Raw genomic sequence first — 25,356 nt, 5'->3', positions numbered from 1 at the left:
CATTTAGTATTTTTTTTTGTAGTTTCCCTCGTATTACCCCATCTGGGAAAGGCCGCATTCACCCAGTCTTGGGATACCAATGTCCCTGTTGACCTTTAGAAGACCCTTTAGCACTGGAAGTGACTGTTTTTTCATGTTTCTACTTTTTTATCAAAATGTTTTGCAAACACGTTTATTTGGCATATTGTCAGGTTCCATGTGTTACTAAGTATTTGTGTAATACATTCTACAAAAAAAAGAAACAGGGCAAAAAGCACCTGTTCCTTGTCTAAATTGAATGCCTTGTGTGGTGAGGGTGCAAGACAAAAAGACTTTCTTGTAGGCAGCTTTAGGTGATTGTAGCCATATCAATGCACTTGCAACAGAAACAATTGAGTACTGTCCATAATACTTTTTTATTTGCAGTAAACATTAAAAAAATATTTTCCCCCGTCAGAAAATTGTCATACATAACATTCTGCTAAGACTTTGTGTATTAGGCCCCATACACACTATCAGATTTTCTGCTGAGTTTTTCCTTCAGATTTACCAAAACCCTATAATATGAGGTCAAACCTTAGGAGATTCAATGTGTATGCAATCAGGCAGGCCCTTCTACTACATGGTTTTGGTAAATCTGAAGGAAAAACTCAGCAGAAAATCTGATAGTGTGTATGGGGCTTTAGTACTAATTGTACCTTGAAGAAGGAGGTTTATGAACCCCAAAAGATGGGATAGTGGTCAGCAGAGGCGCCCGAATGTGAAGGAGAAGCTGAGAAATGGATTCTTCATTGATTCGATATGTATTGCTTACAGAATAGTATAAAACACCATCAATGCATTTCGTGCCACTACACTGGCCACTTCCTCAGGTGTTAAACAGCTGTGATCTGTCTCTTGTGCGGTTTGTGAGTGTGCCAATCCATTTCTCAGCTTCTCCTTTACATTTGAATGCCTCTGCTGACACCACTTTACCATCTTTTTGGGCTCATAAAAACTCTTAGCCCTTGTACACGCGGTCGGAGATTCCGACGGAATGTGTCCTATCGGACCGTTTTGACGGATATTCCGACTGTGTGTGGTCTACATCGGACTGTTTCCGTCGGAGTATCCGACGGACCAAGTTTTCCAACTCGGACAAAGTACCACGCATGCTCAGATCAAATTCCTACACCAAAGCTATTGGCTATTAGCGTGAATGTAGTCCCGTCGTAACGAAATAACGTAATCACATTGGATTTTCCAACAACTTTGTCCGACCGTGTGTATGCAACAGTTTTGGACAAAATCCGTTGGACAAAATCCGACGCATTTGGTTGTCGGAATCTCCGACCGTGTGTACAAGGGCTTACTGTGAACACACTGGAATCCTGAGACCGCAGAGCGTAGGCTTGCCTGGATCACCCAACTGCACAGGGACAGCCTTATTCCCTGCAGGCTTTTACTCAAGGTTGTCTGAGCCCAGATTAGAGAACTCAGCAACCTCACAGATGTGAATACAATATTACAGTTTATCTTTTTCATCATATATTTTATCCAATTATCTGTCAAATTACTACACCATAAGGAACTCTCCCGTGGCCTTGGTCTCTTTTTCTCCTCATCTTAGGAGGTATCCCAGTTGTACCTTGAAGAAAGGGGTACACCCCAAAAACTTGGCCTGAAAATGTGGATGTTCATGCAAATAAAAAAAAAAGTGTCATAGACAGTCCTCAATTGTTATCATAGGGAGCAAGCACTCAGTGTCGGACAGCTCATGCAAACAATAGCACATTTTAAGGGTTGTATTTTAAAAAAGGTAAGAGAAACAAAAAGCAATTACAATTTTACCGCTTTAGAATGACCTTATAGAACCACATCAACAATGAGGTGTAGAGTTTTGGGTCCCATTCTACATACATTACATTACAGTTTATGCTACCAGAATAGTTAGGCAAACTAAGCAATTCTGCTTAGGCTGGAAACAAGCCATTGGCCACCGGTGCCAACTCATTATCTTGGTCATAGATGTAGGCCCCATTATAGATTTCCTAATGAATTTGTTGTTTGTGTCTACACAATCAGGCTGATAGTGACTAGTTGTAACCCGTGTTCCAGGTGTATGTAAATTTCACAAGTACTGTCCTACTATGGATCTCATCTAACTGCATTTTCAATTAAACTCAGTTTAGTTGTTTATAATCAGCTAATATGCTGGTAAAAATCAATAGCAATTTTCATTCCAAAACACAGTAATTAGTAGACAATTAGGGTTGGCGGTCCACACTAGCCACCTGTATATCTTTATATAAAGGGTTTTTTTACCAGCAGAGAAAATTTTAAAAAATTGTGTCTACTAAAATCCCAGTGTTTTCAATTCTACAAGAGTCTCTCCCTTCCTTTTTTGAAAATCTAGATGTGCATGCTGGCATTTCCAAATTGGATTGCTTATCCAGTAATTTCAAGAGTACCCATTTTATACACGGCTCATGGAATTGTTTTGGCACTCAGAGGTAAAGGTCAATCTGAGGTATGGACATGCTGGTGAATTAAACCAGGTTTGAGCAACCTGCTGCATAACAACTCTTGGAAATTACAATGTCTGGCATGCTACAGATAATCCATGCATGGAAACTCCAGTATTACATCAAATAAAGCTGTCCTGAAACAAAAACAACAAATAAAGTTTTAGTTTTTTTTTTGCCAACAACCTTGTGAAGTGTTTAAAGTGGAACTGAACTCTAAAAGTGAAGTATAACAATATTATAGAGAAAGATTCATTACGCCTAATACCATGAAAAGTGCACCTTTTGTTGTGAATTCCTTCTGAAAAAAAGCATACCTTTCGGTATGTGAGTGTGCCTAGGAACTCATGTTCCTACATCCTCATAGCTATATACAACGGCAGTGTGAGATACAAAGTACTGACTTTAGTTTCAAGGGATTTGGAGTGAGATTTGGGGATTTCACTACTGTTGCTCACTGTTCTCTTTAGTGGAGAATCTGCCATGAAGAAGCAAAACCCAGACTCTACCATGGTGGCCACCTTGACACAAAAGCTCCATATAGATCAGGGCATGGTAAGTCACTATGGGAGAAAGGATCAACTGCAGGAAGACCACATGCAATACTGGTGACTACTCCTTTTCCCTCTGCCTGCCTTTTGTAGGCATAGCTTCCAGAGAGTTCAGTTCCTCTTTAAGACAATTTTGGTGTACAATAATGGAGCAACTGTGTGCAACTTGCTCTTAAAAAGAAGCAATACTTTTTCTACTTATTTTTCACTGGGACGGAATACAGAGTTATATACATTAAATGTAAGTGATCTGTTACAGTCAGTTGTACATTTCCCATTGAATGTAGTTATTTTAGTTCTGAATGAGTATGTAGACAGACAACTGAGATGTTAATTTTATTCAGCTGTAATGATAGTTGCCGATTGAAGCACACCAACCTTTAATGCCAAATCTCTCTTTGGTCTCTTCATATACGGGGCTCTATTCTCTAACCTTTAACATATCTGTTTCCTATAATGATTATTTCCAGCCATGTGAATTATTTTTAGCTCTCATTAAATTACCAAATTTAAAGGAATATATGGAAGTAAAGATCTTTATAGCTTAGCGAATTGCGTTTGCCCTCTTCTATTCTGACCAAAAATTATACCTATGTGTTTTCCCTTGGCATTTGTGGCAACCAATATATGTGTATGGTGGATGAGTATTGATCAGTTTCCTCAAGCTGGCCGGAATATCACACATCTCAAAGTAAACCTATCACTCTTTATTGCCATTGCTGATGGTCATATAAAAATCACAGTTGCCTGGCTGCTATGCTGACCCCTCGGCTTCAATACTTTCTAAAAAATTGACAAGTATGTATTGTCAAGTATGCTGTTCAGAAAGTCAGAAGTCCTTATTTGCATACTTATTCCAAGACAATGAAAATAAATTGGGCAGCATGAGTGCCAGGCAATTAGCATATTCAGAAGAAGTACGATACTGAAGCCTTGACATTTGTCATTTCAGGTTTCCTTAATACAACTCTATGTGGAGATAAAAGTTTAAGCTGCTAATGCCGACCTTATTGCAAATATGCTTTTTGCCTGACTGTCTAAGCCTTTAATACTTATTACATCACTGATCCCAGAACAATCATGCAGATATCCATTGTGGAAATGTAAAAAGTGCTCTGCTCTATTAGGGGTATACATGTGCAAGAGCTGGTTAAAGATTAAGTCTTTCAAAGTCCATTTAGTCTTTCCTTTAGGCTTTATAAAGTCTTAAAGAGGAGCTGCACCTTTAAAAAAAAATATATTAAAAGCCAGCAGCTACAAATATTGCAGCTGCTGACTTTTAATAAATTGACACTTACCTGTCCCAGGGTCCAGCGCCATCCTCTGTCAGGGAATCGGGAAGTGAAGCATTACGGCTTCACTGCCTGGTTCCCTACTGCGCATTCGCGAGTCACGCTGCGCATCTCCACTGGTCCCCGCTGTGTCCTGTTAACTATGTGTTTCCCAGAACACAACGGGGGGCGGGGCATCTGCGGCTAGCTTGTCCCGGAAGCGGGTGCAGATACCTGGATTATCCAGGTATCTGCACCCCCCTCCCCCCTGAAAGGTGCCAATTGTGGCACCAGAGGGGGGGAGGGATCAGATGAGCGGAACTTCCACTTCAGGGTGGAGGTCCGCTTTAAGAAGGGACAAGCTTGGAATTGTATGAACTTAAATTGGCCAATAAAGGGCATCACTTAGCGGTTTATTTATTAGAACTAAAACCAAAAAAAAAAAAAAATCACATAGCAATTTTTCTAGGTGAAACTGATGCTAATTTGGTTGCGAATGGCAAAAACTCGAATGTTCCTCTACGTCTTGAATGTTAATCATTCATAAAAAAATGGAGTGTTTTGGAAAATACTGCATTATGGCCACTAGAACTAAGGATCATAGGAAATTAATACTTTTGTAAATACTGTTGTTTTTGGGTTTAGGTGTGATTTTAAACAAGTAGGTGTCTAAGGTTTTGCTTATTTGGATGATCTTAAAAAAGAAGTTTGGTAATCGCAAAAAAAACAAAAAAAAGACTCGCCTAGATGGCTGCTGCACTGATTCCAGCTGAAGCTGTTCTCTGCTGCTTCTAAGACCAAGAACTGAGCGATCAAACACTGCTGATCACTCAGCTCTTGGTCCTCAGCCTGATCCACTCGATTGCTGGGCTGGCTCAGGCTCTTAGTGTTTAACCACTTCCCGACCAGCGCACGACGATGTACGTCGACAGAATGGCACGGGCAGGCATATTGGCGTACAGGTACGTCCAATATTCAATGCCGCCCTGCCATTGGGGGCGCGCCGCCGGCGCGCTCCCACGCTGGTCGGGACCCCCGTGAGTCCGGTCGCGGGACCCGTGGACTCGATCGCCGTGGGCATCCCCGCGATCATCTCACGGAGCGGCCGAATGGAGGAAATGCTGTGTAAACAACATTTCTCCATTCTGCCTAGCAACTAGTGACGCTGATCTCTGCTCCATGTGATTGGAGCAGAGATCAGTGTTCACTAAATGAAAGCCCAACCCCCCCACAGTTAGTAACACACCCCTAGGAACACTTAACCCCTACACTGCCACCCACTGGTTAACCCTTTCACTGCCAGTGTCATTTACACAGGAATCACTGCATTTATATAGCACAATGTCGCAGTCACAATAAAAATCGCTGATCGCCGCCATTACTAGTAAAAAAAAAAATAATAAAAAATTATTAATAAAAATGCTATAAAACTATCCCTATTTTGTAAACGCTATAACTTTTGCGCAAACCAATCAATAATCGCTTATTGCGATTTTTTTTACCAAAAATATGTAGAAGAATACGTATCGGCCTAAAATGAGGGAAAAAAATGTTTTTTTATATATTTTTGGGGGATATCTATTATAACAAAAAGTAAAAAATAATGCGTTTTTTTCAAAATTGACGCTCTATTTTTGGTTATAGCGCAAAAAATAAAAACCGCAGGGGTGATCAAATACCACCAAAAGAAAGCTCTATTTGTGGGAAAAAAAGGACGTCAATTTTGTTTGGGAGCCAGGTCGCACGACCGCGCAATTGTCAGTTAAAGCGACGCAGTGCCGAATCGCAAAAAGGGGTCTGGTCTTTGACCAGCAAATTGGTCCGGTCTGCAAGTGGTTAAAGCTAGGAACTACTTACACCCCTGGGACCCACAGGAGAAGTATAGCCAAAAAGGCTTTGGCCATACTTCTCCTTTAGAGGACTTCTCAGGCTAGTGTAAATACAAGAGGCAGTCTACCTCTTTTAAAAGCAAAAACAGGCCTTAATACTGTATGGCTTCTTGCAAGGGAAAGTTTTCTATATAACATAAAACTGAAAGTGCACTTGGCAGTGCAGTCGCTGTAGATCCGAGGGGGACATGCAAGGAAAATAAAAAACAGCATTTTAGCTTGCACAGGATTGGATAATAAAATCAGAAGAATTCCCCTCATATCAAATCTACCCCTCAGATTTACAGCGACTGTACTTCCAAGTGCACTTTGCACTTGTGGTTTGCACGTAGCGCAAAGTGGATTAAAACGTAAATAACTCCCTTTGTGTTTTGTTCTCAGCATATAGTAGTGTCAGAATAGGTCCTCTGTGAAGCTCTCCGGGAAATACAATAAAAAATTTATGACAATTTTCTGGTGGTGCCTCTAAAATTGACTGCACCTAATTCAGGCAAACGTTTGCATCAGTTTTGGTTACAGTAAACCCCAGTAAATATAAACATACTGGTAATAGCATGTAATACCCTATCAATAAAAGTCCATGTCTGTTCTATGCCAGTGACAGAGATTTCTGAAATTATTACAAAGAGTCAGCTGACATATTTCTGGTATTTTACAAGCCAGAATTAGAAATAAAGGCTGAACTATATTTGCTTAGATGCAAGTTATTTTAACCACTTTCAGACCGGACCATTTTGCTGGCTTAAGACCAGACCACTTTTTGCGATTCGGCACTGCTTCGCTTTAACTGACAATTGCGCGGTCGTGCGACGTGGCTCCCAAACAAATAGAGCTTTCTTTTGGTGGTATTTGATCACCCCTGTAGTTTTTATTTTTTGCACTATAAACAAACATATAGCGTCAATTTTGAAAAAAAAACGCATTATTTTTTACTTTTTGTTATAATAAATATCCCCCAAAAATATATAAAAAAAGTTTTTTCCCTCAGTTTAGGCCAATATGTGTTCTTCTACATATTTTTAGTTAAAAAAAAAAATAATTGCAAGAAGCGATTATTGATTCGTTTGCACAAAAGTTATAGCGTTTACAAAATAGGGGATAGTTTTATGGCATTTTTATTAATAATTTTTTTGTTTACTAGTAATAGCGGCGATCAGCGATTTTTATTGTGACTGCAACATTATGGCGGACACATCAGACATTTTTGACACGTTTTTGGGACCATTGCCATTTATACAGCAATCAGTGCTATACAAATGCTCTGATTCCTGTGTAAATGACACTGGCAGTGAAGGGGTTTACCAGGGGGTGGCAGTGTAGGGGTTAAGTGTTCCTAGGGGTGTGTTACTAACTGTGGGGGGCTGGGCTTTGTGTTAGTGAACACTGAACTCTGCTCCAATCACATGGAGCAGAGATCAGCATCACTTGTTGCTAGGCAGAACAGGGAGATGCTGTTTACAACGGCATCTCCCCGTTCAGCTTCCCCGTGAGACGACCGTGAGCAATCGAGTCCGTGGGACCCGCGACCGGACTCACGGGGGTTCCGACCGGCATACGAGCGCGCCGCATATAGAAATGGACATACCTGTACGCCAATATGCCTGCCCGTGCCATTCTGCCAACGTACATCGCGTGCGCCAGTCGGGAACTGGTTAATGACAGATATCTCATATGCTACACTTTGCAAGTATGTTACCAACAAGATGATTGAAGAGTTGACATATAACCAAAAAGTACTACCTTTGTAGCCAAAGAAGGACGCTATGTAGCATCAGTTATTAAAAGACTATAGAACAAATACATACAGGGCAAGTTGCATAATTAAAACATGTGAAAGATGGACCCTCGCGCTATTAAGTGCTCAAACGTGCAGAAATGACTAAATACGTGTCAAAAAATGGAAAAGTAAAAATTATAGCAATACAAAATCCACAGTGAAAGTGATACAAAAGTGCAAGTGTTGCTAAAAAATGCAGCGGGACAAAATAGTTAACACCAACTATCACATAAGAATAAACAAAGTAAAAAGTCCTGCGCAAATGGTGCCACTAAAAAATAAATATATAAAGAAATATAAATGTATAAAAAAATATAATATAAAAAGTCAACAAATCAAGGTGAACACACCGATGTGTGAAAACAGTGAAAAATAGGAGAAAAGACGGGACCAGCTGTTCCAAAATAGATAAATCCAGGCTCTCAGAACTCTCACCTCAAAGATGGAATAATCAGGCAAAGTAACATAACCCCAGAGGATTCTCCTTAATATTTCTCTATGTAATAACCAAGGAATTATAGATGAAGCCTGTAGTACATCCTTCTGCCACTAGAGGGCCATTTCCAATACTTGAATACAACACTGCAGCTTGTAATTCCGTGGTATAGAGCTTGAAAAAAACACAGAGGAGAGGGGGAGAGGGAGAAAGAGAGGGGACTCCAATAGTGTAGTAGTTGAATGAATGGACAAATTTATTAAAGCATAAAAAATGGACTCTCACATAAGCAAAAAAGGTAACACAGAGAAGATAAAAATGAAGACCTGGCGTTTTCAGCCAGTCTTACGCTGTTTCCGGTTGTCCTACGGCCACTCCCTACGCGTTACGTCACGTCATGTGACTTCTTCAATGGGGATCAATGGGAGATTCCCATTGAAGAAGTCACATGACGTGACGTAATGCGTAGGGAGTGGCCGTAGGACAACCGGAAACAGCGTAAGACTGGCTGAAAACGCCAGGTCTTCATTTTTATCTTCTCTGTGTTACCTTTTTTGCTTATGTGAGAGTCCATTTTTTATGCTTTAATAAATTTGTCCATTCATTCAACTACTACACTATTGGAGTCCCCTCTCTTTCTCCCTCTCCCCCTCTCCTCTGTGTTTTTTTTTCAAGCTCTATACCACGGAATTACAAGCTGCAGTGTTGTATTCAAGTATTGGAAATGGCCCTCTAGTGGCAGAAAGATGTACTACAGGCTTCATCTATAATTCCTTGGTTATTACATAGAGAAATATTAAGGAGAATCCTCTGGGGTTATGTTACTTTGCCTGATTATTCCATCTTTGAGGTGAGAGTTCTGAGAGCCTGGATTTATCTATTTTGGAACAGCTGGTCCCGCCTTTTCTCCTATTTTTCACTGTTTTCACACATCGGTGTGTTCACCTTGATTTGTTGACTTTTTATATTATATTTTTTTATACATTTATATTTCTTTATATATTTATTTTTTAGTGGCACCATTTGCGCAGGACTTTTTACTTTGTTTATAATTAAAACATAACCAACAAATTATAATAAACCTTGCACAGAATGTGCAGTATTGTGAATGTGGATTATTCCGATATTTTAAAAATAAATCTGCGTAATCCATGCAGGGAAAAGCAACAGACCTCCACAAATGTCTATACTTGTCTTTTTTACTTCCCAACCACTGCATTCAGTTGCAGGAAGTAAAATTGAAATCCCTGTGTCAGCTTTCAGTTGCTAGAGTTGTAGTTCACACAAAATTAAAAGGCCAAGTTCACCTTAAAGCGGGATTCCACCCTAAAGTGGAACCTCCGCTGATCGGATCCCTCCCCCCCCTCCGATGTCACAATTGACACCTTTCAGGGGGGAGGGGGGTGGAGATACCTGTCAACGACAGGTATTTACACCCACTTCCGGGCATAGACTCCCGTGGGAGTCTACGCCATTTCCTGCCCTGCCGTGCTGTCTGCTGGGACACACACGGGTCCCAGTGACAGCACGGAGATTTCCTATTGCGCTGCGCGACTCGCGCATGCGCAGTAGGGAACCGGGAAGTGAAGCCGATTCGCTTCACTTCCTGATTCCCTCACCTAGAATGGTGGCGGCAGCAGCCGAGAGCCAAGCGATCGATCGGCCTCGGCATCGCTGGAACCCGGGACAGGTGAGTGTCCATTTATTAAAAGTCAGCAGCTGTAGTATTTATAGCTGCTGGCTTTTAATATTTTTTTTTTTTGGTGGAATCCCTCTTTAAGGAAAAAAAGAATACAGGTTTTTGCCAGTAAAAAAAAATATATAAATGTGCATTTTCTATTACTTTTTACACAGGAGCCTGCACAGTGTTGTACTTTGGGATCAGTGGATAGCAGGTGCAGTGTCAGGCTCCTGCAGACATTTTCAGCTCTCTGTTTGTACCTCTGTACTTGCTTTCAGTTACGGAGCTGCAGGAAGTAACAATGGACTACAAGTGCGTTAATCAACAAACTTATAGTCCATTGAGAACTACAAGTCTGTCTGCCATGGTGGCTGATGGGGCTTGTAGTTTATTAATTATTCACAGATCTCTGTGAATTAACAATGCAGATTTGCAGGTGGAGCTATAGACAGCGCGCCAATTTTAGAAGTGACAGGGGGGTTAACCGCTTCCCGACCGGCGCACACCGAAGTACGTTGGCAGAACAGCAAGGCTGCGCAAATGGGCATACCTGTACATCCCTTTGAATTTGTCGCCGTGCCATCACATGTGCGCGCCAGCCAGGACCTCCGTGAGGGAGATACCCGTGAACGTCTCACTGAAAGGAAGAATGGCAGATGCTAATGTAAACAACCATCTCCCGTTCAGCCTAGTGACAGTGTCACTCATCTCTGCTCCTTGTGATCGGGAGCTATGATCAGTGATGTGTCACAGCTAGCCCATCCCCCTACAGGTAGAACACATCCCTAGGACACACTTAACCCCTACATCGCCACCTAGTGTTAACCCCTTCACTGCCAGTCACATTTACACAGTAATCAATGGAATTTTAATCAAACTGATTGCTGTACAAATGTGAATGGTCCCAAAATCACACCAAAATTATCCGACGTGTCCGCCATAATGTCGCTGTCACGATAAAAATCGCTGATCATCACCATTACTAGTAAAAAAATATATATATTAATAAAAATGCCATAAAACGATCCCCTATTTTGTAGATGCTATAACTTTTGCGCAAACCAATCAAACGCTTACTGTAATTTTTTTATTTTTTTTTACCAAAAATATGTAGAAGAATTCGTATCGGCTAAAACTGAGGAAAAAAAATGTTTTATATATTTTTGGGGGGGATATTTATTATAGCAAAAAATATTGCTTTTTTTTTCAAAATCGTCGCTCTTTTTTTGTTTATATTGCAAAAAATAAAAACGGCAGAGGTGATAAAATACCACCAAAAGAAAGCTCTATTTGTTGGGAAAAAAAAGTTGTCAATTTTGTTTGGGAGCAACGTCGCACGACCGCACAATTGTCAGTTAAAGCGACGCAGTGACGAAACGCAAAAAATGCACTGGTCTTTGGCCAGCAAAATGGTCCGGGGCTTAAGTGGTTAAGAGGGTGAGGTTTGGGGTGCCTAAAGAGGAGTTCCAGTCAAAAATTGTAGCTACTGACTTATAATAAACGCACATTCACCTGTTCCAGGATCCAGCGATTTGCTCATCCAAGCCATCCCTTCTCTCTGACTGCTCTCTCCAGCGCCAGCATTTCAACTGTGGGCACCTGGCAGTGACAGCTTGCAGCTTCACAGCCGGGTGCCCACTGTGCATGCGTGAGTCACGCTGCACCTCCTAAATGATTCAGCAGTCTTCTGGGACCTGTGATGTGTCCCAGAAGACTGCAAGGAGGGGGGAGGTGAACTTCCACTCGGATTGCTTAGGCGATACCTGTCAAAACTAGGTACCTGCTCCCCCTCAAAATAACGACATGCTAAATTTGTCAGGGGAGGAGTACTTAAAGCTGAACTTCTCCTTTTGGGTGGAGCTCAGCTTTAACAATATGTTACAACTTAAATACGAGTGTAACATGTAACATGTTGCTAAAAGGTGGAGATAGCTTTGAGGCTGCATTCACACTGGTGGCTGCTCCGTCTCACAGCAGGACACACATTAATTACACAGCTTCCGTGGCTGATTAAGGTAGTAATTAAACACACTTGGTGTCATATCTTTAAATCAGCCTCAGAACCTGTGTAATTAATTAGTGTCCTGGATAAAAGGGATGATGTGGCAACCCTGTGCGGTGCGTCTCCATTCACGGTTTCAGGTCCGATTTCAGCTCAAATTTTGGGCTGAATTCGGACCTGAAATGGACCAAGAGACGCACAGGGCTCCTGTACAATTCGCACCTGAGCCGCTGCGGAGATGTGTGAATCGGCTCCATAGAGAGCCAGTCACAATCTACTGCTATGCGAATTGGATGCGGGGAAACCCACATCCAATACGCATATGTGTGAACCTCGCCTTAATGTGGAGTTCCCCTTAAAAAAAAAATTAAAAGTCAGCAACTACAAATACTGCAGCTGCTGACTTTTAATAATCAGACACTTACCTGTCCCAGGGTCCAGCGATAAAGGAGAACAAAGCCCCGCTTGTCCCCCTCTCCTCTTGGCAGCACCGGTGTTCTGCCTAATAGAGTCCGGCCATCCATATGTGTCCGCTCCGTACTGCGCATGCGCAGTACGGAGCAGACGAAGCTTCGGAAAATCTCCGAAGCTGAACGGCGCCTGCGCCGTGAGTGGAGGAGGTAGCCCCACTATCCAAGCGGACATAGGGTTTAGAATTTTAGAGGGCCCCTCGCGGGTGAGCTTCGCTCGCCACGCTTCGGGCTCGGCCTCGCTGCGCTCGGCTCTTTTTTATTCTAACTCTATGTCCACTTGGATAGTGGGGATAGAACCTGGACTCACGGCGCAGGCGCCATTCGTCCTCGGCAATTTTCGGAATCTGTGCTCCTGTGTACTGCGCATGCGCAGTACGCAGAGGACAGCATCTGATGGAGGACCCTATTTGACAAGACACCGGCATTGCAACTGTGGGCACCCGGCTGTGTGCCCCCGCATGCGGGAGCGGCGCCTCGCACTGTGATTGGCCGCGCAGTCATCTGGGACCTGTCAAGTGTCCCAGATGACTGACAGGAGGGAGGGGACGGAGCTGAGCTCTTCCTGCGCCAAGGGGAAGTGACATCAGGAGCCCAGGCACTGAAGGAGGCAGACTATGAGGGACCCCCCAGCAACAGGCATTTAGAGGTGAGTTAAAAAAAATTCCAAATGCTTTTATTTTTTTAGGAATTGTAAATATTTTTTTTTGTGTGTGGACCACCACTTTAAGGACTCCCTGCCCAGTGTTACCTAGAATGCATTGCATGCTCCTCCACCCTCTTTTAGCTGCCAGTGGGGATGGGGGGATTCAAGAAAAGTTGTTGAATAGACAAAGCAAACATTGATTTATGGATATGCACAAGCAGAGAAATTCCTTGCGCTTCAACAATTGGAATGTGTAATGGGAGTTAATAAAATATAGATGTTCTGTATTACTATATGCAAAGCATGTATATACTATAAAAGGAAATGAATCAAAGCAACTGTAAGGGTCTATGTCAATAGGCCTTTTTTTTTTACATCGGAACTGCTTTCCTCATACAACATTCAAGTCTTTGGTAAGTCAAAAAGCAGCTTTCAATGCAGGTCAGGAAGTGGTCAAATGCACCCATCAATGAAGAATGATCTCAGAGGCATCTCAATCTGATGACAAAAGCAAGCTATATGGGCCCCTTTGCACTGGCTCTAAGGAAGTCACTGACTATATCACTTGTAAGTACGATCAAGTGTTAAAGAGCCACTTAGGGCTGCTCTTAAAATGATTGTAAGGGTTAATTTTTTTGGTTTTAAATAACAAACATATCATACTTGCCTCCACTGTGCAGCTTGTTTTGCACAGAGTGGCCCAGAACCTCGTCTTCTAAGGTCCCCTAGCGGCTCTCGCGGCTCCTCCTCGCATCTGATAAACCCCTGGGAGAAGCTCTCTCCCGAGGGGGTTACCTTACGGGCGTGCTCCCGAGTCCAGCATTCGGCGTCCATAACCGAATGTATGCTTCCACCTTGCCCCCCCACGTCGTTGGATTTTATTGACAGCAGCGGGAGCCAATGGCTGCACTGCGATCAATCTATCCAATCAAGAGCCGAGAACCCCGGGCAGTGAGACAGCGTGTCCCCACTGGATCAAGTTCCAGGGCTCAGGTAAGTCAAAGAGGGGGGCTGGGGAGCCGGTCACTGCCAGGATTTTTTCACCTTAATGCATAGGATGCATTAAGGTGAAAAAACATGAAAGTTTACAACCCCTTTAAATTTATGCATTCAAGTGACGTCTGGGCATCTGGGGTTCCGCGCCCCCTCCCCCCGCACAGGATAATTGCTCATTTGGTTATGGGGAAAGGGATACAATAATATACTTATTGTTGCTCATTCTCATAGGCTTCATCCTTTCCATGCGACCAGTCTTCCAAAGCCGCTTTAGTTCAGTGTCCAATCACAGCTTTTCAATGTCATCACAATGAACTAGATGTCCTACTTAGAAAATGGACCCGATTTCCATGTTTGTTGAAAACAAATGATGTGATTTCTCATGTCCCCATCCACTTTTTATCCAAATTCTGGTGGTTACAATATGGGGCTTATTTATAATAGACATATTGCTAGCCACTCATGATACACAATCCTCAAAAGTACAAATCCAAACCATGGCCTGCATTTTACAACCTATTTCTTAAGGCTGCAGTGGGTAGCCTGTGATGCCCCATAGTTTCCTCTGCTCAGCACAGCATAAAGAGCACCATGGTTAAAAATAAAGATGCAAAGAGAATTACTGAATCAGAATACCTTGTCTGCCCAAAAAATGTGTGTATTACATCAGTATCTTAAATAATTAAGTTATTGTTAAACCAATAGGTGCCTTAGCTAAAATGCAAACACTTCTCTGGTCCATAAAGGGCATATGTGTGAGAACTGAAATTTTTGCATTTTAAAATTTTACAAATTTGGATGTTTTTAGGCTCTTCCATTAATAATGTTTATATTAATTACAGAGTGTGGATAGCCATTTTAGTTTTGGATAGGGTATGGAAGGGTAAAAACCCCATAACTATTTTTTTCCTTTCTGTGTCCCATTGGATAGATTTGCCTTCACTTCTTTTCCTGGAGATTACAGTGCGTCCAGAAAGTATTCACATCACTTCACTTCTTCCACATTTTGTTATGTTACAGCCTTATTCCAAAATGGATTCAATTATTTTCCTCAAAATTCTACATACAATACCCCATAACGACAACGTGAAAGAAGTTTTAAATCTTTGCAAATTTATTAAAAATAAAAAATGAAATAGATCTCATGTACAGAAGTATTCACAGCGTTTGCCTTGACACTCAAAATTGAGCTCAGGTGCATCCTGTTTCCACTGATCATCCTTGAGATGTTTCTACAATGTGTTTGGAGTCCACCTGTGGTAAATTCAGTAGATTGGGCATGATTTGGAAAGGCACACACCTGTCTATATAAGGTCCCACAGTTAACAGTGCACGTCAGAGCACAAACCAAACCGTGAAGTCCAAGGAATTGTCTGTAGACCTCCGAGACTTTATCTGTATTGAGGCACAGATGTGCGGAAGGGTACAGAAACATTTCTGCAGCATTGAAGGTCCATTGAAAGCACAGTGACATCCTTGATAAAAAAAACCTACTCCAGAGCACTCTGGACCTCTGACTGGGGTGAAGGTTCATCTTCCAACAGGACAACTACCCTAAGCACACAGCCAAGATAACAAGATATTCAAAAAGACTTGAAGCTGTAATTGGTGCCAAAGGTGCTTCAACAAAGTATTGAGCAAAGGCTATGAATACTTATGTACATGTTATTTTTCTGTTTTTTTTGTGTACAAAAACTTCAAACAAACCTCTTTCATGTTGTCATTATGGAGGTATTGTTTGTAGAATTTTGAGGAAAATAATAAATATATTCCATTTTGGAATAAGGATGTAACATAAAATGTGGAAAAAGTGAAGTGCTGTGAAAACTTTCCAGATACAGTGTAAATCTCTCCAAAATAAAACGGAATTACACCTTAGACAGCAGAAACACGTGTCCACATTGGAGTCGCCTATTCTGGTGACAATTATAATGTTAAATTTAATATAAAATTTCAATGACAGTGGTCAACAGTCAAATAGAGAGGGTGACTCTGCCCAGCAAGGACACATACAACAATAAAAACCTGACTATGAAACAAACTAAAAAAAACAAAAAAAACAAAAAACGATTGCATCTACAGCCGCAGCCAAAAGTTTTGAGAATGACACAAATATTCATTTTCACAAAGTCTGCTGCTTCAGTCTTTTAAGATATTTTTGTTAGATGTTACTATGGTGTACTAAAGTAGAATTACAAGCATTGCATGAGTATCAAATGCTTTTATTGACGCTTACATTTTATGCAAAACCGTCAATATTTGCAGTGTTGACCCTTCTTTTTCCAAGACCTCAGTAATTTGTCCTGGCATGCTATCAATCAACTTCAGGGCCACATCCTGACTGATGGCAGTCAATTCTTACATAATCAATGCTTAGAGTTTGTCAGAATTTGTGGGGGTTTTTTGTTCACCCGCCTCTTGTGGATTGACCACAAGTTCTCAATGGGATTAAGGTCTGGGGAGTTTCCTGACCATAGACCCAAAATTTTGATGTTTTGTTCCCCAAGCCCCTTAGTTATCACTTTTGCCTTATGGCAAGGTGCTCCATTATGCTTGAAAAGGCATTGTTCCTCACCAAACTGTTCTTGGATGGTTGGGTGAAGTTGCTCTTGGAGGATGTTTTTGTACCATTCTTTATTCATGGCTGTGTTCTTAGGCAAAATTGTTAGTGAGCCCATTCCGTTGGCTGAGAAGAAACCCCACACATGAATGGTCTCAGGATGTTTTACTGTTGGCATGACACAGGACTGCGCTCACCCTTTCCTCTCTGGACAAGGTTTATTCCAGATGCTCTAAACAATCAGAAAGGGGATTCATAAGAGAAAATGACTTTACCCGAGACCTCAGCAGTCCAATCTCTGTACCTTTTGCAGAATATCAGTCTGTCCCTGATGTTTTTCCTGGAGAGAAGTTGTCTTTGCTGCCTTTCTTGACACCAGGCCAACCCCCCTCCTCTGCACTGGTGGTGCTCCGATCCCACAGCTGAATTATAGGAGACAACCCTGTCGCTTGCTGGATTTTCTTGGGTGCCCTGAAGCCTTCTTCACAAATGCAGTGGAAATGTTTTTTATGGCATCAAGTTAATTTTTGTATCAAAGAGGGACTTTTCAATTAACTGCAATTCATCTGATTACTCTTTATAAAATTCTGGGGTATATGCAATTTGCCATCATAAAAACGGAGGCAGCAGTTAAATTGATATTTGTGTAATTCTCAAAACTTTTGGCCACGACTGTATATATACACACTTTGATTAATATTTATACTTATTGCAACCACTTCTTGTGATCAAAAGGGAGTGGGTACAGAAAAGTAAAGAGGAATACAGAAAGATGGGAAAATAGACAAACGGTCAAGAGTGGGGTCAGCCAGGACTAGGCAGGTCAGACTTTGTGATCCTAGACATCAGATTGCATTTGAAAGATCTACAAATTATTCCCTTAAATTATTTTCCATGGACATGTACAGTTGCATAGGCTAAGTGTGTGTTTTGCACTCTGCAAGAAACACTGACACTTGCCTTAACTCTGGTATACAATAGCAATCATCTGTGCAATCCATTTTAATTTAAATTGTCAGCCCAGGAATGCTTCTACTGGCCAGGGGTTCTGATAAACACGTCATCATTGACCATTGCAATTAGTAGCGGAGGTCTGGTTGCCAACTCATCTGAAGACATTAGTGATTGGGGAGGATTAGTGTATGTTATAGTAGCATGTTAATGTTGTCAACATAGTATCTCTGACCACAAAGTAACTATGGAAAAGGGCAACTTAACCAGGGTGGCACAGTTTCCATGTGTTAGTGAACTTGTCTCTTAACATGAACAACTTTGATGTCAGGCCTTTGCAGTTACACATATGCAGCATCTGGTATTTCAGAAAATTGTCTAGGACTGCTCTATTGTAATGACAAAGATATATAAAATTTTAATTTAAATGTTTCTGTACCTGTTGCATATATGGCGTTTTTTTTTTTTTTTTGTATGGACACTATATCAGTGCATTGCATGGCTGGTGCAGTGCATTTTGCATTTGTTGTGGAATATGTACCGTATATACTCGAGTATAAGCCGAGATTTTCAGCCTCTTTTTTGAGGCTGAAAGTGCCCCCTCGGCTTATACTCGAGTCACCGCTGTCTGACTGCTCGATCAGTGTATCGAGCAGACAGACGGCGGACATTAAAATTTAAAAGCCGCGCCTCCTTCTCCGCCTCCGCCTGTGATAGGCGGAACACTGAATTTCCCAGCAGTCAGTGTTCCACCTATCACGGACATCCGCTCATTCTCATACTACGGACGAGTATGAGAGGATGTCCGTGATAGGCGGAACACAGGCTGCTGGGAAATTGAGTGTTCCGCCTATCACAGGCGGAGGCGGAATTTTGAATTGTAGAATGGCCGCCGAGAAGAGCGGCGATCCATCGGCACGGCACGGGACGGAGGAGGCACGGGACGGAGGAGGCACGGCACGGGACGGAGGAGGCACGGGAAGGAGGAGGCACGGCACGGGACGGAGGAGGCACGGGACGGAGGAGGCACGGCACGGGTCGGAGGAGGCTCGGGACGATGGCGGCTCGGGACGGAGGCTTGGGACACAGGTAGGCTGGACACACACACAAGGCTGCACGGACACACACACACACACACACACACACACACACACACACCCACACACAAGGCTGCACGGACACACACACACACACACACACAGGGATGGATGGATGGATGGATACACACACACACACACAGGGATGGATGGATGGATGGATACACACACACACACACACACACACACAGGGATGGATGGATGGATGAATACACACACACACACACACACAGGGATGGATGGATGGATGGATGGATACACACACAGGGATGGATGGACGGACACACACACAGGGATGGATGGACACACAGGGATGGACGGACACACACACAGGGATGGACAGCCATGTCTCACCCTCGGCTTATACACGAGTCAATAAGTTTTCCAGTTTTTTGGGGGTAAATTGGGGGCCTCGGCTTATATTCGGGTCGGCCTATACTCGAGTATATACGGTATTTATTATTCAGGTGACGCTCTTCATACTAGTGATTAACCAATTATGGTGTTGCATTTATCATTTTATTGACTCACTGTATAGTGATGGGGCTATTTCAAAAGTAGTTGTAGCGTACATGGTAAGGAGTGACTTGTACTTACTATTGCTCAGTAAATACTTTCCACTAATGCACAATTGCACACATACGGTAGTAAATCACGGCAATGTGGAGCAATAACACCAGTGGTACATGGTTTTCTGCAGTGCCTCCACTCATGTGTCTGTGGTCCTAAGCTGGCCATAGATGGGTAGAATTTCAAGTGAAAATTCTTAGGAAAAGAAAGCTCTAAGAAAGTTTGTTAATTTTTCTATTCATTAGTGGGTCAAATCTACATTAGATGCTTGAAGGAGCAGGATGGATTTTTTTTTATAACTAATTTCTAAAAGTTTATCTGTGGTTTTTTTTTTCTAGGAAAGTCTAAAATCAAATGTTAAAAGCAAAACAAAATCCTTCGAAAAACATTCAAACGTTCTGAGCGTTTCCTTATACATTTTCCAAAATTTGAAATGCTATCCATCTATGGACAGCTTTAATCTGAATGGAAGCTGCAGAGCCCCTATTCTGCTGTCTTTAGCGTTTATTACATCCCATGAGTAGGACTCCCGGAGAATTGGATCCTAAACAGAAAACAGCCCTGCGGATCACACTTATTTATTTTTTCAATATTGAATTTGATTGCTTACATTCATGATTTAGATGTTTCTACATTTTTCTCTCACTGTATGACTCACATTTACCAATCTGAACATCAGTGGGCATTTTCACATATAGAACTTGTGACCAATAAAAATGAAATAAATAAAATTGTTTGAGGGTTTGAGCTTAGTGTTTTCTATATGGAATCCTACATTGCTGGTAGAATGGCAGTTAACTTTTCAGCTGCTAATGCATTGAAAACAAATGAACAGATCTTCACATTTTACCCCAAAGGTTTCCTTATTTCTCTATTACTCTGGGGCCCCAATCGAGGTTTATGCGAAATTATCACAGTGCCATGTAGCTTACAATATCACTTAATGCATTTGTATAGCAAACCCAACCTTTGTAACTATTATCACCTATTGCTTCTTTAAGGTTATATATTCATCTTATAAATATCCATTGCTCCCAATGGGAAAAGTTCAAATCATATTAGCTGCCATGTAATGTACATGGTAACTGTAGAAACAATGGTATGTCATGTCCGTGTGAATTTTTCCATAGGCAACTTTGGACAGACCCCCATAACCCTGAGGAAATGTCAACTTTTCCCATTGGGCACAAAAGATATTGCAACAATGCAATAAAATAGGCAATAAATACTGACAAAATAAATGATTCAATGACTGAGCCCTACAGTATCATTATTGTTTGGGGAAGTTACATAAAAGAAAGGACAGACAACAGTGGTGTCATGTGCTTTACTGTTCCTATTTCTATAATCAGATGCAGACAACCCTGCAGGGTGAAAAATATTTTTTTTCTGTAATAAAAGCGCACAAAGAACATGAAACACAAATGTTTATTTTAGCAAAATAAAAATATATATACTGTATATATTATATATATATATAAAAATTGGGGAAAGTAAACAGATGTGGACACGACTATGCAGCAAAACTGCAGGTTGAAATGTTACCAGAGTGTGATAAATGTTTTGTTTTGGAAAAAATAAAGAGCAGGAAGGGGGAATAGGTTAGGAACGTACCCCCAGAACTTTCACCAAGCTAAAAAAAAAAAAAAAAAAATCAACATTCAGCTCTGCCTCTTCTTTCTCAAAACACAAAACTCAGTGCAGGGCACTCTAACCATTCAATGGACTAAAAGTTTCTAAATACTGGAAGCATTTAAATCTGGAAGCATTAAAATCTCTTACAATAATCTGCTTCTTTCAGATGACAATCAGGCATGATTGAAATATTTATAAGCATGTGCAAGGATACAGTATTGTAGTCCGATTTTAGTTCAGTAGTCCTCTTTGAATACTACATTTCAAGGATTTGCCATTTAGACCTTCTTTTCATACACTGTCCAGTAGAAAATATCCAGTGAGTAATACATCATAAAATATATTTACACACTATTCACAGGAGGTAGCGTTCATGTAATGTCCTCCTCTTCTGAGCAGTAATCATGACCCTAAAAAAACAAAAACATACACATTAAATAAATAAAAAATAAATAAAATTATATATATATATAGTGTATTTTTTTATTAATTCTTCTGCCCTGTATACACGGTTGGACATTCCGATGACAAAATCCGTTGGATTTTGGCCCAAACTTGTCTTGCATACACACGGCGCACAAAGTTGTCAGAAAATCTGATCGTTCAGAGTGAGGTGATGTACAACATGTACGACAGGACTATAAAGAGGCCAGTAGCCAATAGCTTTCATCTAGTAATTTATTCTGAGCATGTGTGGCACATTGTCTGTTGGAATTGTCTACACACGATCGGAATTTAAATGATCAGATTTTGTTGTCGGAAAATTTTAGATCCAGCTCTCAAACTTTGTGTGTCGGAAATTCCGATGGAAAAAGTCCGATGGAGCAGACACACGATTGGATTTTCCGACAACACAGTCCGATCGCACATTTTCTGTAGGAAAGTCTGACCGTGTGTACAGGGCAATAAAGTGTGCTGCATTAATTAAAATGAATGACACATACACACACACACACACAATGCATTTAATAATGTGGTCAAAGGATTAATAAATCTAAGCATGTATTAATTGTCCTAATGCAAAACTGAGCCATATAACGTGAAGGTGAGGGTAAGCTTTTTTTTTTCTTTCTTTTTTTTACACATTTGTAATCATGAATAATTACCAAAGGAAAGTGGTAAAGCTGGAGTTGGGCATTAATTAAATTACAGTACCTTTTCAATCTTTTCATCCAACATTCTGAAAAACTCTTGTTGACTTTCAGAAATATGTATACTAAAAAATAAAAAATAAAGGAGATTATTATATTTTATCCGTTTCTTTTATAAATGAAATGAGCAAAATATTAATGCAAAACCACATTTATCACATCAATGCAATTATTCAAAGTAAACATTTTCTTAAATGTGGACATACTTGAAATGGCAAAAAAATGCAATAGTCCTTAGGAACGAATTCACATTGGTGTGCATTCTTCAAAATGTCATTGGTTGCTATGAATTAGCGCACTTTACACACCACCATTACACTTTGTAGACCTCATTAGGGACAGTGTTTTCAACCTAGGCTCCTCTTCTAAATTGGACTGCAAACACCTACTTCTCTCATTATCTTCATAACATAAGGTGGTCGTGTTTACATAAGGCTGAAGACATTGTTTGAGATATCAGTTCAGTGCACAAAAAGGTACAGTGACACAAGATTATTAGCAGGATCAAAAAGGTATTTTTCTATACTTGCAAACATGTACTTGGCCTGGAAAAAGAAAATGAATGCAGCAACTACATCTAAGCACTTGTAAGCTGAAATGTATTAAGTGAAAGGGCATTTGTGTGCGGTAACATACAGTACAACACGCTATATGTGCTATGGGGTGCATCCCCATTTATAAGTAACACATACAGAGACACAAAAATAATGCATCCAACCTTCACCGCTACAATGCATGCAATAATACATGTATAGATTTGCAGTGCACTAGAGAAAAAAAAAAAAAAAAAACCTCAGGTGCATTTTTGGCTTTGTGTATATTGTGAAAATTCTCCTTGCAAAAAAAAAAAACAGGGTTTGGGGCTGCAAATGATTATTGAGGTCTGCAGAACTTAGCCCCATATACTAAGCTAAGGAAAATGCCACTGTAAAAATTTCCACAAGGAAAATTCACTTTGCTAGGTGAACAGCCTATGCACATTTAGTTGATCATCCAGATGGTGTTGCAGATTTTGAAAAGTAAATAGTTAAAGGGATCATAAAGCTTTGCCTTTTTTAAACACAACATTTTTTCTACTTACCAGCTCTTTGCAATGGCTTTGCACAGAGCAGCCCTGAGTCTCCTCTTCTGGGGTCCCCCTTCTGGTGTTGTCTGCTCCTCCCCCTCCCGAGTGCCACCATAGCAATCCAATTACTATGGGTGCACTTGTGCATGCTATTCCCCTACTCCTTCCTCACTGGCTGTGATTAACAGCAGCAGGAGCCAATGAGGAGGGAGAGAGCCGAGAGTCCTGCTGCTGTCATTCACATCGCTTCATTGAAATTGGGCTCAGGTAAATATAATGGGAGGCTGGGGATGGGGGAGGGGGCAGCAGGGCATGCATTAAGGTAAAAAAAAAAACTTTATGCAATAGAATCACTTTAACCGCTTGCTGACTGGCTCATGCCGATATACGTCGGCAGAAGGGCACATACAGGCATATTAACGTACCTGTATGTTGCCCTTTAAGAAGAGGTTTGGGGGGCGTGTATGAGCTCCGTGAGTGTGATCGCGATCGTCTCACAGAGAGGAAGAATGGGGAAATGCTGATGTAAATAAGCATTTCCCCGTTCTGCCTAGTGACACTGATTACAGCTCCCTGTAATCGGGAGCGGTGATCAGTGTCGTGTCACATATAGCCCAGCCCCCCAGTTAGAGTCACTCCCTAAGACACACTTAACCCCTACAGCGACACCTAGTGGTTAACCTCTTCACTGCCAGTCACATTTACACAGTAATCAATGCATTTTTAATTGCACTGATCGCTGTATAAATGTGAATGGTCCCAAAATCACGCTAAAGTGTCAGATCTGTCTGCAATAATGTTGCAGTCATGTCTGATCGCTGCCATTACTAGTATAAAAAAAATGTTAATAAAAAGGCCATAAAACTATCAAAATCTATTTGTAGACGCTATAATTTTTGTAGACGCTTATTGCGTTTTTTTTTTACCAAAAATATGTAGAAGAATACGTCTCGGCCTAAACTGAGAAAAAAAATGTTTTTTTTAATATATTTTTTGGGTGATATTTATCATAGCAAAAAGGTAAAAAAATAACATTTTTTTTTTTTTAATCAAAATTGGTTGCTTTTTTTTTTGTATATATCACAAAAAATAAAAACCACAGAGGTGACCAAATGCCACCAAAAGAAAGCTCTATTTGTGGGGAAAAAATTATGTACATTTTGTTTGGGAGCCACGTTGCACGACCGCGCAATTGTCAGTTAAAGCGACGCAGTGCCAAATCACAAAAAGTGCTCTGGTCTTTGGTGGTTTGGGGCTTAAGTGGTTAAGTAGTATTTAGCCACGAGTTCCTAGTTTTGCTGTTTTCCAAGGGGACAAAAAAAAGTAGAAAGTCGTTTTTTCCCCCCAATAAAAACATTTTTGGAGTACCGTATACACAATTTGAGTGTCCAAGCTTCCAATATAATAATACATGCAAACAATTGATGCTTATGAACGAATATGACCCATACTGTGTATTTTTTCAGAAGATGTTACAAATAGGCAAGTGCAACGCTACATTTATTTTAATATAACCTCCTAAAACACTTAGTTGCAATCTATAAGGCTAAGATGACACTAATACCATGCTAACTGAGTCTGTTTTGCAGTGTGATTTGCAGGAGCAGCTCCAGTGTGAGTTGATGCGATTCTGATGCAATTGTAATGTGTTTTTGCTGCAATTTTGATGCAGCTGCCTTTTCTGTCCTGGCCTCTCTCATAGAAGGTGTGGAATATATGGTCCAGGGATGGGAGGTGAGGAACACAGGAAAGACCTACAGAAAACACACTCATCTAATTGTGTTACTTTAGGACAGATACATGGAAACTGCATGCAGATCACTTAAGTCTATGGAGCTACAAATTGCACAGCACTTAACCTAGTACAGGACCTTTTTAAAATCGCATTGGAGTCACAGTACATATATGTGAACAGCCTCCATAGAAACTCATGGTATTTCACTTGTCATGCGATTCCATGCATTTTGAAACATCAGAAATCGTATCTGTGTGAACCAGGGCTAAATGTTTAATCCCACAGTCCACGAAAAATAATGATTTGATTGCAAGAGGAAAACCAAAATACAAACATCCCTTTGCTGTGGTTAAATTAGATTACCTTACTCTGTTATTCTGTTGCAAACA

The 25,356-nt window shown here is 40.9% G+C and overlaps 1 protein-coding gene across 1 annotated transcript in view; it reads right to left on the bottom strand.

Moving 5' to 3' along the window:
- Nucleotides 1–20,790: 20,790 nt before the first annotated feature.
- Nucleotides 20,791–25,356, bottom strand: part of CUNH1orf21 (chromosome unknown C1orf21 homolog) — a 166,534-nt gene continuing 161,968 nt past the window's right edge. Inside the window, exons 5-6 of the mRNA XM_077452658.1 lie at nt 22,171–22,231; nt 20,791–21,425 (exon numbers count right to left, since the gene is read on the bottom strand). Of these exons, the coding sequence (XP_077308784.1) occupies nt 21,387–21,425; nt 22,171–22,231 (100 nt within the window). The 3' untranslated portion in view covers nt 20,791–21,386. The remainder of the gene's footprint in view (nt 21,426–22,170; nt 22,232–25,356) is intronic.

Source organism: Lithobates pipiens, unplaced genomic scaffold (assembly GCF_037356315.1).
Source record: "Lithobates pipiens isolate NorthernLeopardFrog02 unplaced genomic scaffold, aLitPip1_a1.2 Scaffold_23, whole genome shotgun sequence".
Lineage (NCBI taxonomy): Eukaryota > Metazoa > Chordata > Amphibia > Anura > Ranidae > Lithobates > Lithobates pipiens.
Note: the sequence above shows the minus strand (reverse complement) of the source record. Positions and strands in the feature narration are given on the sequence as shown.